This window comes from Pongo pygmaeus, chromosome 3 (genome assembly GCF_028885625.2).
Source record: "Pongo pygmaeus isolate AG05252 chromosome 3, NHGRI_mPonPyg2-v2.0_pri, whole genome shotgun sequence".
NCBI classification, from domain to species: Eukaryota; Metazoa; Chordata; class Mammalia; order Primates; family Hominidae; genus Pongo; species Pongo pygmaeus.
The window spans coordinates 178,162,625-178,175,039 of NC_072376.2; the positions used below are offsets into that span (position 1 = coordinate 178,162,625).

The following is a 12,415-nucleotide window of genomic DNA, read 5'->3' on the forward strand; positions in this document are numbered from 1 at the left end:
CCTCCTTGCCTTTTTGGAAACACAGGAAGAATGTAGAAAGCTAATGGGATATTTTGGTATTAAATAACACAGATTTCTTTGGACACAAAAATTCAAGATCTTCCAAACATTGATTTGCATTTTTTATCCTTGGGTCTGTTTGGTTTTCGGGCTGCTGATTATACTGAATGTTGTGCATAATGGACCATAGGTAAACCAGGCTGCCTTGGAAGTCTCTTCCTTATATGTAAATTCTATTTATATATAAAACTTAGAGACAGGTCTCTGTTGCACAGGCTGGAGTGCAGTGTCGAGACTGTAGCTCACGCCAGTTGCAGTGGCTTACACCTGTAATCCTAGCACTTCAGGAGGCCGAGGTGGGCAGATTGCCTGAGCTCAGTAGTTCAAGACCAGCCTGACCAACATGGAGAAACCTCGTCTCTTAAAAATACAAAAATTAGCCGGCCTTGGTGGTACATGCCTGTAATCCCAGCTTGCGAGGCTGAGGCAGGAGAACCGCCATTGCACTCCAGCCTGGGAAACGAGAATGAAACTCCGACTCAAAAAAAAAAAAAAAGAAAAAGAAAAAGAAAAAGGAAGGAAGGAAGGAAGGAAATCCTTGCTGAAGTTGCAAGGAATTTTTCCCAAAATTTTAAAACAGGCTAAATATTGAGAGTGATTTAATAAACTATACTGTACTTACATGATGCTGTATGACCCTAAGAGGTACTAAATAGAGTATTTTATATGTATATAATATATATAGAGAGAGTACTAAATATATTCTCTAGAAAAAGTTTATAATGTGCTTTTTGAAAAAATATACTGCTGCTGAGGCTGGAGGATCTCTTGAGCCCAGGAGTTCAAGACCAGCCTGGAAAACTTAGCGAGACTGTCTCTATAATAAAAAAAAAATTAGCCAGAATGGTGGTCCATGCCTGTAGTACTAGCTACTTGGGAGGCTGAAGAGGGAGGATTGCTTGAGTCCAAGAGCTTGAGGTTGCAGTGAGCCATGATAGCACCACTGCACCCTAGCCTGGGTGACAGAGTGACACTCCCTCTCTAAAAAAAAACAAAAAGAATGTCTCAATATACATACTTTAGAATATGATTACAATCATCCTTTGGTATCTGCAGAGGATTGGCTCCAGGACTCCCTTGGATAACAAAATTCAGACAGATTCTCAAATCCCTTACAGTTTGCCTCAGTATGGGTGGGTTCTGCCTCGGCTGATGGAAAATATTCCATCAGTGATTAATTGAATCCTGGGATGCAGACTTTGATTTCCAGATGGTGTAGAAAAAAGAAAAGAGAAGAATCCCAGGATGCAGAACTTGGCAGATACTGAGGGCTGACTGTATTTTTGGGTGATAGTATTATGATTTCCTATTCTGTGTGTTTAGATATTTTTATACTATGATGTTTGTGTAAAAATAATATAGATATTAATTCCATATATTCCATATATTTACATATATTCTTATTTTTTTCCTGTACTTCCTTTTTTTTTTTTTTTTATAAGAAATGTCAAAGCCAGGCAGAGTGGCTTATGCCTGTAATCCCAGAGAATTGGGAGGCTGAGGCAGGAGGTTCACTTGAGACCAGGACTTCGAGACCAGCCTGGGCAGTATACTGAGACCCCTGTCTCTACGAAAAATGAAAAAACATTAGCCTGGTGTGGTGGTGTGCACCTGTAGTCCCAGCTACTCATGTGGCTGAGGCAGGAGGATCACTTGAGCCCAGGAGGTAGAGACTGCAGTGAGTCATGATCGCACCACTGCACTCCAGCCTGGGTGACAGAGTGAGGTCCTATCTATAAAACCAAGTACATAAACCCAATTTTATAAAAAGAAATTTCAATAATATGCACAAGTAAAAAGAATAGCAAAGATCTCTTGAATCACTCATTTTCAACAGTCATGTACATGTGGCCAATCTTGTTTTATCTGTACATGCTGGTCCTAACCTTCTATACTTAGACTCTTTTAAAGCTAATCATATCATTTGAAGACATCATATCATTTGATCCAAAGATACTTCAGCATATGTCTCTAAAGGATAAAGAATCTTTTTAAAAATAACAGTAATATAGCCTGTAGTCCCAGCTGCTTTGGGGGATGAAATGGGAGGATCACTTGAGCCTGGGAAGTCGAGGCTGCAGCAAACGGTGTTTGCACCACCACATCCAGCCTCATTGACAAAAGTGAGACCCTGTCTCAAAAAATGAAATAAAATAAAATAACAGTAATAGGCCAGATGTGGTTGGTGGCTTGTGCCTGTAATCCCAGCACTTTGGGAGGTTGAGATGGGAGTGTCAGAGGTGTTTGAACCAGAGTAACTCCATCTTGAGAAGGGGCTGAGTAAAATAAGGCTGAAGTCTACAGGGCTGCATTCCCAGACACTTACTCGTTCTAAGTCACAGGATGAGATAGGAGGTCGGCACAAGATACAGGTCACAAAGACCTTCCTGATAAAACAGTTTGCAGTAAAGAAGCCGGCCAAAACCCACCAAAACCAGGAAGGCTATGAGAGTGACCTCTGGTCGTCCTCACTGCTACGCTCCCATTAGTGTCATGACAGTTTACAAATGCCATGGCAACATCAGGAAGTTACCCTATATGGTCTAAAAAGGGGAGACATGAATAATCCACCCCTTGTTTAGCATATCATCAGGAAATAACCATAAAAATGGGCAACCAGCAGCCCTCAGGGTGCTCTGTCTATGGAATAGCCATTCTTTTATGCCTTTACTTTCTTAATGAATTTGCTTTTATTTTACTCTATGGATTCGCCCTGAATTCTTTCTTGCACGAGATCCAAGAACCCTCTCTTGGGATCTGGATCGAGACCCACTCCAGTAACAGGAGGATCACATGAGGCAGGAGTTCAAGACCAGACTGGGCAATATACTGAGACCCCATCTCAAATTAAAAAAAAAAAAAGTAACAGTAATATCACAATCACCCTTTAAAAATTAAATGTAATTTAAGTATCATCAAATATCTTTTCTCCTTTCAAATTCCGCAGGCTGTCTCAAAATTTGTGTGTTTTAGAGTTAGTTTGTTTAATTCAGGCTCCAAACAAGATCTATAGATCAATGTATTCTTTTCTTAATACTAATAAGCAATGCCAGGGGCTAACTGTGATCAAATATATATATGCACGCACGTCCTCATATTACAGGTGAGAAAAATAAAATTCCAGGAGATTATAAATTACTTGCTCAAGGTTGAGGAGCTAATAAATGGCACAGCATGACTGAAATCATTTAGAATTGGGAAAGATATTAGTAATCTATTGATGAGATATAGGCTTGGGTCTCCTCTACGGATAAATGGTAGTGTAAGTCCCCGGGGTTTGTCTGAGAGCACACAGGGAGTATGTCAAGAGACAGCCAGAACACAGCACTCTACAATCTTCTGATGGTCTTCATCTCTATTTATTTGTTCTTTTCCCAGAAAATATTAAACATTTAAAATATACTATATTAAAACTCTATTATAGTTTAGAGGATTGAAAACATTCAGTTTCACTTTTTTGTTTATTTGTTTTTGAGACAGAGTCTCTCTCTGTCGCCCAGGCTGGAGTGCACTGGCGTGATCTTGGCTCACTGCAACCTCCGCCTCCCGGGATTCTCCTGTCTCAGCCTCCCGAGTAGCTGGGATTATGGGTGTGCACCACCACGCCTGGCTAATTTTCTGTATTTTTAGTAGAGACGGGGTTTCGCCGTGTTGCCCAGGCTGGTCTCGAACTCCTGAGCTCAGGCGATCCGCCCCCCTCCCTCAGCCTCCCAAAGTGCTGGGATTATAGGCGTTAGCCACCGTGCCTGACCACCCAGTTTCATTTTTAAGACAGAACTCTCACTCATTTTCGCATTAAAACCGCTTTGGAGGAAAAATTCCTGTATTTTGATTATTTCATTTATAATCATAGGGTGGGGCCAAAACCAAATGGAATCAGCTAATGGGTGGGAGGGACAGCATTGAGAAAGGATCACTTACCCTCAGAAATGTAAATTAATCCAAATAATCTATTCTTTTACTTTGACTTCAGGCTCTGGGCTGATTACCTTTAGGAATTATAATGAGTGTTTACCTCTTGTCTCCCATTAGAGCCACTCTGGCCTTTGCCCCTGATACTCCTTGAAATGTTCCCACGCATTTTTATCAGTCCCTTTACAGTTGTCCTGATCCCCTAGGAGCCGGACCCTGCTGCGGGCCCCGGACAGCTGCGCCTCGGTCTCTTTGGTCTCTTGGACAGATGACTCTTTCTCTGCCTGCCCCTTAGGACTCATGGCTTCTTGAGGATCTGTCCACGGCCAGTGTTGTCAATCTCTCTTCTGCCTTCACAGGACACACATGAAGCCAAACACAGCCCCCAAATTAGCATCCCAGGTGACAGCACTGGATTCTGAGGGGTGAGGGATGAGGAAGGACAGCCAGGGTCAGCTAACCAGGTGAGGGTTCCCAGGTGTCCCCAAGGAGGGTGTGTCAGAGCTCAGGGACACAGTGTGGGGCAGGACACCAGGGCTTGATGGTGGATTTGTAGGGAGCAAAAGAAATGAGGGAAATCAGAGACGTCTTCTTGATTTTCTGCTTCAAATGCTAGGTGAACAAAGGTTCCATTGATTGAGGTGGAGAAGACTGGGAGAGGGCCAGGTTTCTGGCTTCAGAGTTGAGGAGAAATCAAGATTCCTGTTTTGTTTTGTTTTTGAGACAGTCTCACTCTGTCGCCCAGGCTGGAGTGCAGTAGCGCCATCCTGGCTCGCTGCAACCTCCGTGTCCTGGGTTCAAGCAATTCTCCCTGCCTCAGCCTCCCGAATAGCTGGGATTACAGGTGCCTGCCGCCATGCCCAGCTAATTTTTTGTATTTTTCATAGAGACAGGGTTTCACCATGTTGCCCAGGCTTGTAAGGAATATCTTTCAGCAGGTAGCCCAGTTGCAGGCTCTGGGTTGAAATCTCCTTTAGTCTTTCTCAACTTCTCTGTTCCTTTTCACTCATCTAAATAAGGTGGGCTCTGGTTATCTGCATGAGCAAATGCAAACCTGCCCTATTCAGTTATTACAAAAAAGACTCCAAAGTTCTTGGATCAAGGCCAAGAACACTTAGGTGCTTACAGGGAGGAAGCCTCCCCCACCCTCTCTTGCCCCTACCCCTCCCTCTTCCAGGTGGAAGCTGGTCTTAGCTGGGTGGAGTCCTCACACCTGCACTTTCCATGTGTGTTTAGTTAGTATCTAGTGTGTGGCCTCTTACACGGATGAAGGACCGCCGCAGAGCTCCCCCTGCTCCAGGTAAGCTGGGAAGTGACACTGTGGGTGCCGGAGGATGGAGTGTAGTGAAACCCGTGGCCTCTTGAGCACCTGCTCTGTGCCTAGAGGGAGCTTGCACCTCACAAGGGAACCCGAACTCGGCATCAGGTGATTTAATGTTTTTATTTTCATTGTTTTTTTTTTGTTTTGAGACGCAATCACGCTCTGTGACCCAGGCTGGAGTGCACTGGGGTGATCTTGGCTAACTACAACCTCTGCCTCCTGGGTTCAAGCAATTCGTTCAAGCAATTCTCCTGCCTGTGCCTTCCGAGTAGCTGGGATTACAGGCACTCTCCACCAGCCAGGCTAATTTGTGTTTTTTTTTTTTTTTTTTTTTTGAGACAGTCTTGCTCTGTCACCCAGGCTGGAGTGCAGTGGGTATTTTGACTCATTGCAACCTCTGCCTCCCAGGTTCAAGTGATTCTCTTGCCTCAGCCTCCCCAGTAGCTGGGACTACAGGCATGTGCCACCACGCCCAGCTAATTTTTTGTATTTTTAGTAGAAACAGGGTTTCACCACGTTGGCCAGTATGGTCTCGATCTTCTGACCTCGTGATCCACCCACCTTGGCCTCCCAAAATGCTGGGATTATAGGTGTGAGCCACCGTGCCTGGCCCATTTTTAGTATTTTTGTGTTTTTAGTCTCACCATGTTGGCCAGGCTGGTCTCGAACCCCTGATCTCAAGTGTTCCGCCTGCCTCGGCCTCCCAAAGTGCTGGGATTGCAGGCATGAACTACCACGCCTGCGGCATAAGGTTATTTTAAAACGCATGCCATTTATTTATTATGGTTCCTGATTTATTTACTAGTTTTGTCCTAAGTCACTGAAATGCTTACTAAAAAAAGTTCAGCTGAGAGCCCACCCTGTCCTAAGGAGTCAGAAAATGAGGTGACTGATATCTGTCTGGGAACATTCCCAGAAATGCTAGTCTGATGGCGAGTGTGGAATTACCTTCCAGGATGTAGCAGTGAGGGATGGTTTGTGTATAGAGTTGGGGGTGGGGTGGGGGGTTAGAGCCCTGATCCAAGGCCCTGAGGTCCCCATCAGGCTGTTTATGGACTTGATCTTCCTTTATTTAACCACTATGTTTGCTTACAAAGGACAGACTAAGGCCAGGAGGGGTTAAGTAGCTCCCCCAAGGCCACACAAGAATCAAACTCAACCATTAAAAAAAAAATTTTTTTTTTTAGTAGAAACAGGCTCTCACTCTGCCCAGAGCTGGTCTTGAATTCCTTGGGCTCAAGCGATCCTCCCAGTTATGCCTCCCAAAGCATTAGTATTACGCGCGTGAGCCACTGTGCCTGGTAAGATAACTACTTTTTTTTTTTTTTTTTTTTTTGCAATGGATTTTCACTCTTGTTGCCCAGGCTGGAGAGCAGTGGCATGATCCCGGCTCACCGCAACCTCCATGTCCCAGGTTCAAGTGATTCCCCTGCCTCAGCCTCCCGAGTAGCTGGGATTACAGGCATGTACCACCATGCCCAGCTAGTTTTGTATTTTTAGTAGAGACAGGGTGTCTCCATGTTGGTCAGGCTGGTCTCGAACTCCCGACCTCAGGTGATCCACCCACCTTGGCCTCCCAAAGTGCTGGGATTACAGGCGTGAGCCACTGTGCCCAGCGATAACTACATTTTACAAAGGAGAGGCGTTTGATACTGAAGCTTGATGCTGGAAGATGAGGCCAGCTGGGAAGCCTGAGATCTGAACAAAGAGGAGGAGCCAAGGAAAGAAAATAGTGGCAGGACCTGAGCTTTGCAGGACTCTGGATCAGCTGTCCAGAGATGCCTCAGGGCAAGAGAATGCACTCTGCTCCAGAAATTTATGCTTGATCAAGAAGTGTGCTAGGCGTGGTGGTTCACGCCTATAATCTCAGCACTTTGGGAGGCCGATGCAGGTGGATCACATGAGCCCAGGAGTTCAACACAAGCCTGGGCGACATAGTGAGACCCAGTCTCTCTCTCCCTTTTTTTTTTTTTTTGAGTCTCACTGTATTGCTCAGGCTGGAATGAAGTGGTGCTATCTCAGCTCACTGCAACCTCTGCCTCCTGGGTTCAAGTGACTTTCCCACCTCAGCCTCTGCAGTAGCTGGGACTACAGGCATCAGTTATTTACACCAATCAACACCCAGCTAATTTTTGTATTTTTAGTAGAAACAGGGTTCCACCATGTTGGCCAGGCTGGGAGACCCCATCTCTTTAAAACATATATATTTTCAGCTTGGTGAGGTGGCTCACACCTGTAATCCCAACACTTTGAGAGGCCAGGAGTTCAAGATCAGCCTGGGCAATACAGCAAGATCTCATCTCTATTAAAAATAAATAAGTTAATAAAAATGAATTTTTTTTTTTTTTTTTTTAAAAGAAATGATTCTTGAGACCCTCCAGTAAGGGTGAAATCAGCAGACTTGAGCTGAGGGATCCCTGCATATTCCAAAGAAAGGTCTGTCTTCAGGACTGTCCCTTCACTAGATCCTGGGAGTAATTTCTGATGCCATGGACTATGCTGTCTGATAAAAGTGTGTTTTTATTACTGAGGCCTTGGACCACAGGGATTGAGTGTTTCCGAAACCTTTTTGGGTATGCTCACATAGTAGACAATCTATGTACCATGCCCTTTTTCTTTTTCTTTCTCTCTCTGTCTCTCTCTCTTTTTTTTTTTTTTTTTTTTTTGAGACAGAGTCTCGCTCTGTCGCCCAGGCTGGTGTGCAATGATGCGATCTCGACTCACCCCAACCTCCGCTTCCCGGGTTCAAGCCATTCTCTTGCTTCAGCCTCCCAAGTAGCTGGGATTATAGGTGCCCACCACCATGCCCAGCTAATTTTTTTGTATTTTTAGTAGAGACGGGGTTTCAACATTTGGGGCAGGCTGGTCTCAAACTCCTGAACTCAGGTCATCTGCCCGCCTTGGCCTCCCAAAGTGCTGGGATTATAGGCGTGAGCCACTGCACCCGGCCAATCCATTTTCTGAAATACAAAATTCTGAATGTGGTGGCCCCTTGGTCCAAGGGGAAGAGATGATAGCTGTGAACAGAGTGAAAAATAGGTGGAAGGAGTAGGAAGACGCCTGCTTTTTTTTTTTATCCTAGGATATATTGTGTGCATCAATCTATTTGGTGCTATTTTGCTTTAAAATCTGCTTGATACTGCCTTGTATAGAATGTATGTTACACACATGTAATATAGTTTATTCTGCCAATACTGACTAGACATTTTCCAATGCTTCCTCTCTTTTGAAGTTCAAACTAGTACTGAAAATAACATTTTCAGCCTGGTGCAGTGGCTCACACCTGTAATCCTCACATTTTGGGAGGGTGAGACAGGAGGATTGCTTGAATTCAGGAGTTTGAGATCAGACTGAGTGACATGGCGAGACCTCTAGAAAAAATAACAAGAAATTAGACTTCAGTGAGCCATGATCACGCACTGAGTGACCAAAAGAGACCCTGTCTCAACAACAACAAAAATCTTTGTATATATGTTTGAATATTTGTTCAAGTCATCTGCATTTTTATAGGATTAGCATTGTCGAATTACAGTGGCAAAGGAAAAACTTTTTAAGTTTTTTTTGTTTTTTGTTTGTTTGTTTATGTGCTTTTGAGATAGCATCTGGCTCCATCACCCAGGCTGGAGTGCAGTGGCGCGATCTCAGCTCACTGCAACCGCCACCTCCTGGGTTCAAGCGATTCTCATTTCTCAGCCTCCCAAGTAGCTGAGATTACAGCATGTGCCACCATGCCAGGCTATTTTTTTTTTTTGTATTTTTAGTAGCGACAAGGTTTTGCCATGTTGGCCAGGCCGGTCTCGAACTCCTGAACTCAAGTGATCCTCCCACCTCGGCCTCCCAAAGTGCTGGGATTATAGGCATGATCCACCAAGCTCAACCTTTGTTTCTACTTCACAGTCTACAGTGTTGGAATGTCTACATAACTGTTGCTCCTATGCTCCTTTGGAGAGCATGTTCCCATACATTGGGAATATGTTCAGTTTTTGTCTGTTTATTTTCTTATCTTGTAGGTATTTTGCATTTAGACATAATGACATTTTAATAGTAAATACTGAAAGTATTTTTGCAAATTTTGTTTATATTCAATGTGTTATCTCGTTGGGTTTCATTTCACAAATAGATAGGTCTTCTGTGGCCTATTCAACTGTAGAGAAGCAAGGATGTAAGAGCAAGGTAAATTTGGTAGATGTGATTTTGAGCCATCAGAAAGGCTTTTTGTTTTCTTTTAATTAGAGACAAGGTCTCACTGTCACCCAGGCTGGAGTGCAGTGCCACAATGGCAGCTCACTGGAGCCTTGACCTCCATGGCTCAAGGAATCCTCCTGCCTCAGCCTCCCAAGTAGCTGGGACTACAGGTGCGCACCATCACGCCCAGCTAATTTTTTTTTTTATTTTTATTTTTTTTTTGTAGAGACGGGCTCAGTCTATGTTGCCCAGGCTAGAAATAACTTATCAAGACAAAAGTTTAAAGGGAGATTGTTATTATTTACCTGATTCCAAGAATTTGGGATGTAAAGCAAATTTCTACAAGTTACAGAGATAGGTAACAAAGGCTGTATTTTAATTTGGGTGGTCTCTATGCCTCAGGGCCTAAGCTGTTCCCACAACCCCAGTTAGGATGACTGGTAAGTAGATGGGATGTGGGGATTGTGGTTCGAAGTATGTGGAATAGCTAGGGCACAATAATAAAGGCACGGAAATAAAAGACTGGGGCTAGGGGAGGATAATTTGTGTTTGGCTAGAATGTGGTGGAGGTTAGGACCACCTGAAATAAATTCAGGTTTGTTTCATCTTGTTTTGTTCTTAAGAAAGAAATATCTTCTCACCCACAGCAACCAATGATTTGAGGCAACAGCTGTTTTCCTAACAGTTGCTTAGCTTGGCATCATTTTCTCTGAGCAGCCAAAGGCTGGAAGAACAGTTGTCTGGCTGAACTGTGACTGCCGGCAGGCTGTGTGTGGGACTCCTTTTGGCAGTTGGAATGAAAGGGTCCGAAGATTCAAAGGACTTCAAGGGCTGCCACCAATGTGAGAAACCAGTGGGACTGTAGTGAGGTCATCAGCTGTCTCCAGGAAGGACAGTGAGATCTGAGAGCATATCTGCTTCTCACTGAAGAGTACCCACAGCACTCAACCTCTTGAAGAAAGCCCACCTTGGTCCAGACCTTCACTGACAGCCCAATGGCAGTGGCAGCAGCTCTGACCGGACTCCAAGCAGAGGCTAAGTGCTCCATCTGTCTGGATTACCTGAGTGACCCCATCACCATCGAATGTGGGCACAACTTCTGTCGTTCCTGCATCCAACAGTCCTGGATGGATCTACAGGAATTGTTCCCTTGCCCTGTCTGTCGTCACCAGTGTCAAGAGGGGCACTTCAGGAGCAACACCCAGCTGGGAAGGATGATTGAAATTGCCAAGCTACTCCAGAGCACCAAGAGCAATAAAAGGAAGCAGGAAGAGACCACCTTGTGCGAGAAACACAACCAGCCCCTGAGCGTTTTCTGCAAGGAGGACCTGATGGTGTTGTGTCCCCTGTGCACTCAGCTCCCTGACCACCAGGGCCACCATGTGAGGCCCATAGAGAAAGCTGCCATTCATTATAGGAAAAGATTCTGCAGTTACATCCAGCCCCTGAAAAAGCAATTGGCAGACCTCCAAAAATTAATAAGCACTCAAAGCAAAAAACCCTTAGAACTGAGAGAGATGGTGGAAAACCAAAGGCAGGAATTATCCTCTGAATTTGAGCACCTCAACCAGTTTTTAGACCGTGAGCAACAGGCAGTTCTCTCCAGATTAGCTGAAGAAGAGAAGGACAATCAACAAAAACTCAGTGCAAACATAACAGCATTTTCAAACTACAGTGCCACACTCAAAAGCCAGTTAAGTAAGGTAGTAGAGCTCAGTGAGCTGTCTGAACTGGAATTGCTGTCACAAATTAAAATTTTCTACGAATCTGAAAATGAGAGTAGCCCATCGATCTTTTCAATTCATTTAAAGAGAGATGGCTGCAGTTTTCATCCCCAATATTCTGCTCTGCAGAGAATTATAAAGAAATTTAAAGTAGAAATAATTCTAGACCCTGAAACAGCACACCCTAACCTGATTGTATCTGAAGATAAAAAATGTGTGAGATTTACAAAGAGAAAACAAAAGGTTCCTGGTTTCCCAAAAAGATTTACAGTCAAGCCAGTTGTTCTGGGTTTTCCATATTTTCATTCTGGCAGGCATTTCTGGGAGATTGAAGTGGGGGATAAGTCAGAATGGGCTATTGGCATTTGCAAAGACTCTCTTCCCACAAAGGCAAGGAGACCCTCATCAGCCCAGCAGGAATGTTGGAGAATTGAGCTGCAAGATGATGGCTATCATGCACCAGGGGCTTTTCCAACCCCTCTGTTGTTAGAGGTGAAAGCCAGGGCCATTGGCATTTTCCTGGACTATGAGATGGGTGAGATCTCATTCTATAACATGGCTGAGAAATCTCATATCTGTACTTTCACTGACACTTTTACTGGGCCTCTTCGGCCTTATTTCTATGTAGGACCAGATTCACAACCTCTCAGAATCTGTACAGGGACAGTTTGTAAATGAAAACCCACCTGTTAGGCTGAACTATTTTACTAGTCGTCGTCGTTGTCGTTTTTTTTTTTTTTAATGGAAGATGCAGAGGCTATTGTATTAACATATGTATGAATGAAAGTGCAGATGGAGCTTGCAAGGGATGAACCAGAACAAACTTACCAATTTTGTCTCCTCTGTATAAAGGTTGGATTGTGCTATTCCTGACACATACTAAGCAGGGAGCAGGTTATAACCCTTAGTTAAACCACAGGACACAATTTAAAGGGATGGAGTGGGCACCACAGGGAGAGGGTAAGCATTTTTAGCCTTTAACATGTGGGGCTTTGACAGTTTTTCTGTTATCCCCAGAAGCCACCTACTGGTGGCACTCACTACATTAGGTTTCTGCTCCCAAAATTTTCATTTCTTCCTGTATTCTTTGCTATTGTGCATAGTACTTTGGAATACAGTGACTTATTATGACACTGGAGAGAACTGGAAAATCTTGTTACTAATGGACATTACCATTAGATACCATGTCAGAGACTAAAAGATGAATCACTGG

General features: G+C 44.1%; 1 protein-coding gene across 1 annotated transcript; it reads left to right on the forward strand.

Annotated features, from left to right (window-relative positions):
* Positions 1–5,189: 5,189 nt before the first annotated feature.
* TRIM75 (tripartite motif containing 75) lies at positions 5,190–11,880 on the forward strand. Its single transcript, XM_054486403.1, has 2 exons — positions 5,190–5,272; positions 10,126–11,880. Exon 2 carries the CDS (start codon positions 10,474–10,476, stop codon positions 11,878–11,880), a length of 1,407 nt encoding a protein of 468 aa, XP_054342378.1. The 5' UTR covers positions 5,190–5,272; positions 10,126–10,473.
* Positions 11,881–12,415: the final 535 nt, after the last annotated feature.

Excerpts from the sequence above, each read along its gene's own strand:
- TRIM75 (XM_054486403.1), top strand. The coding sequence starts at position 10,474 with ATGGCAGTGGCAGCAGCTCTGACCGGACTCCAAGCAGAGGCTAAGTGC.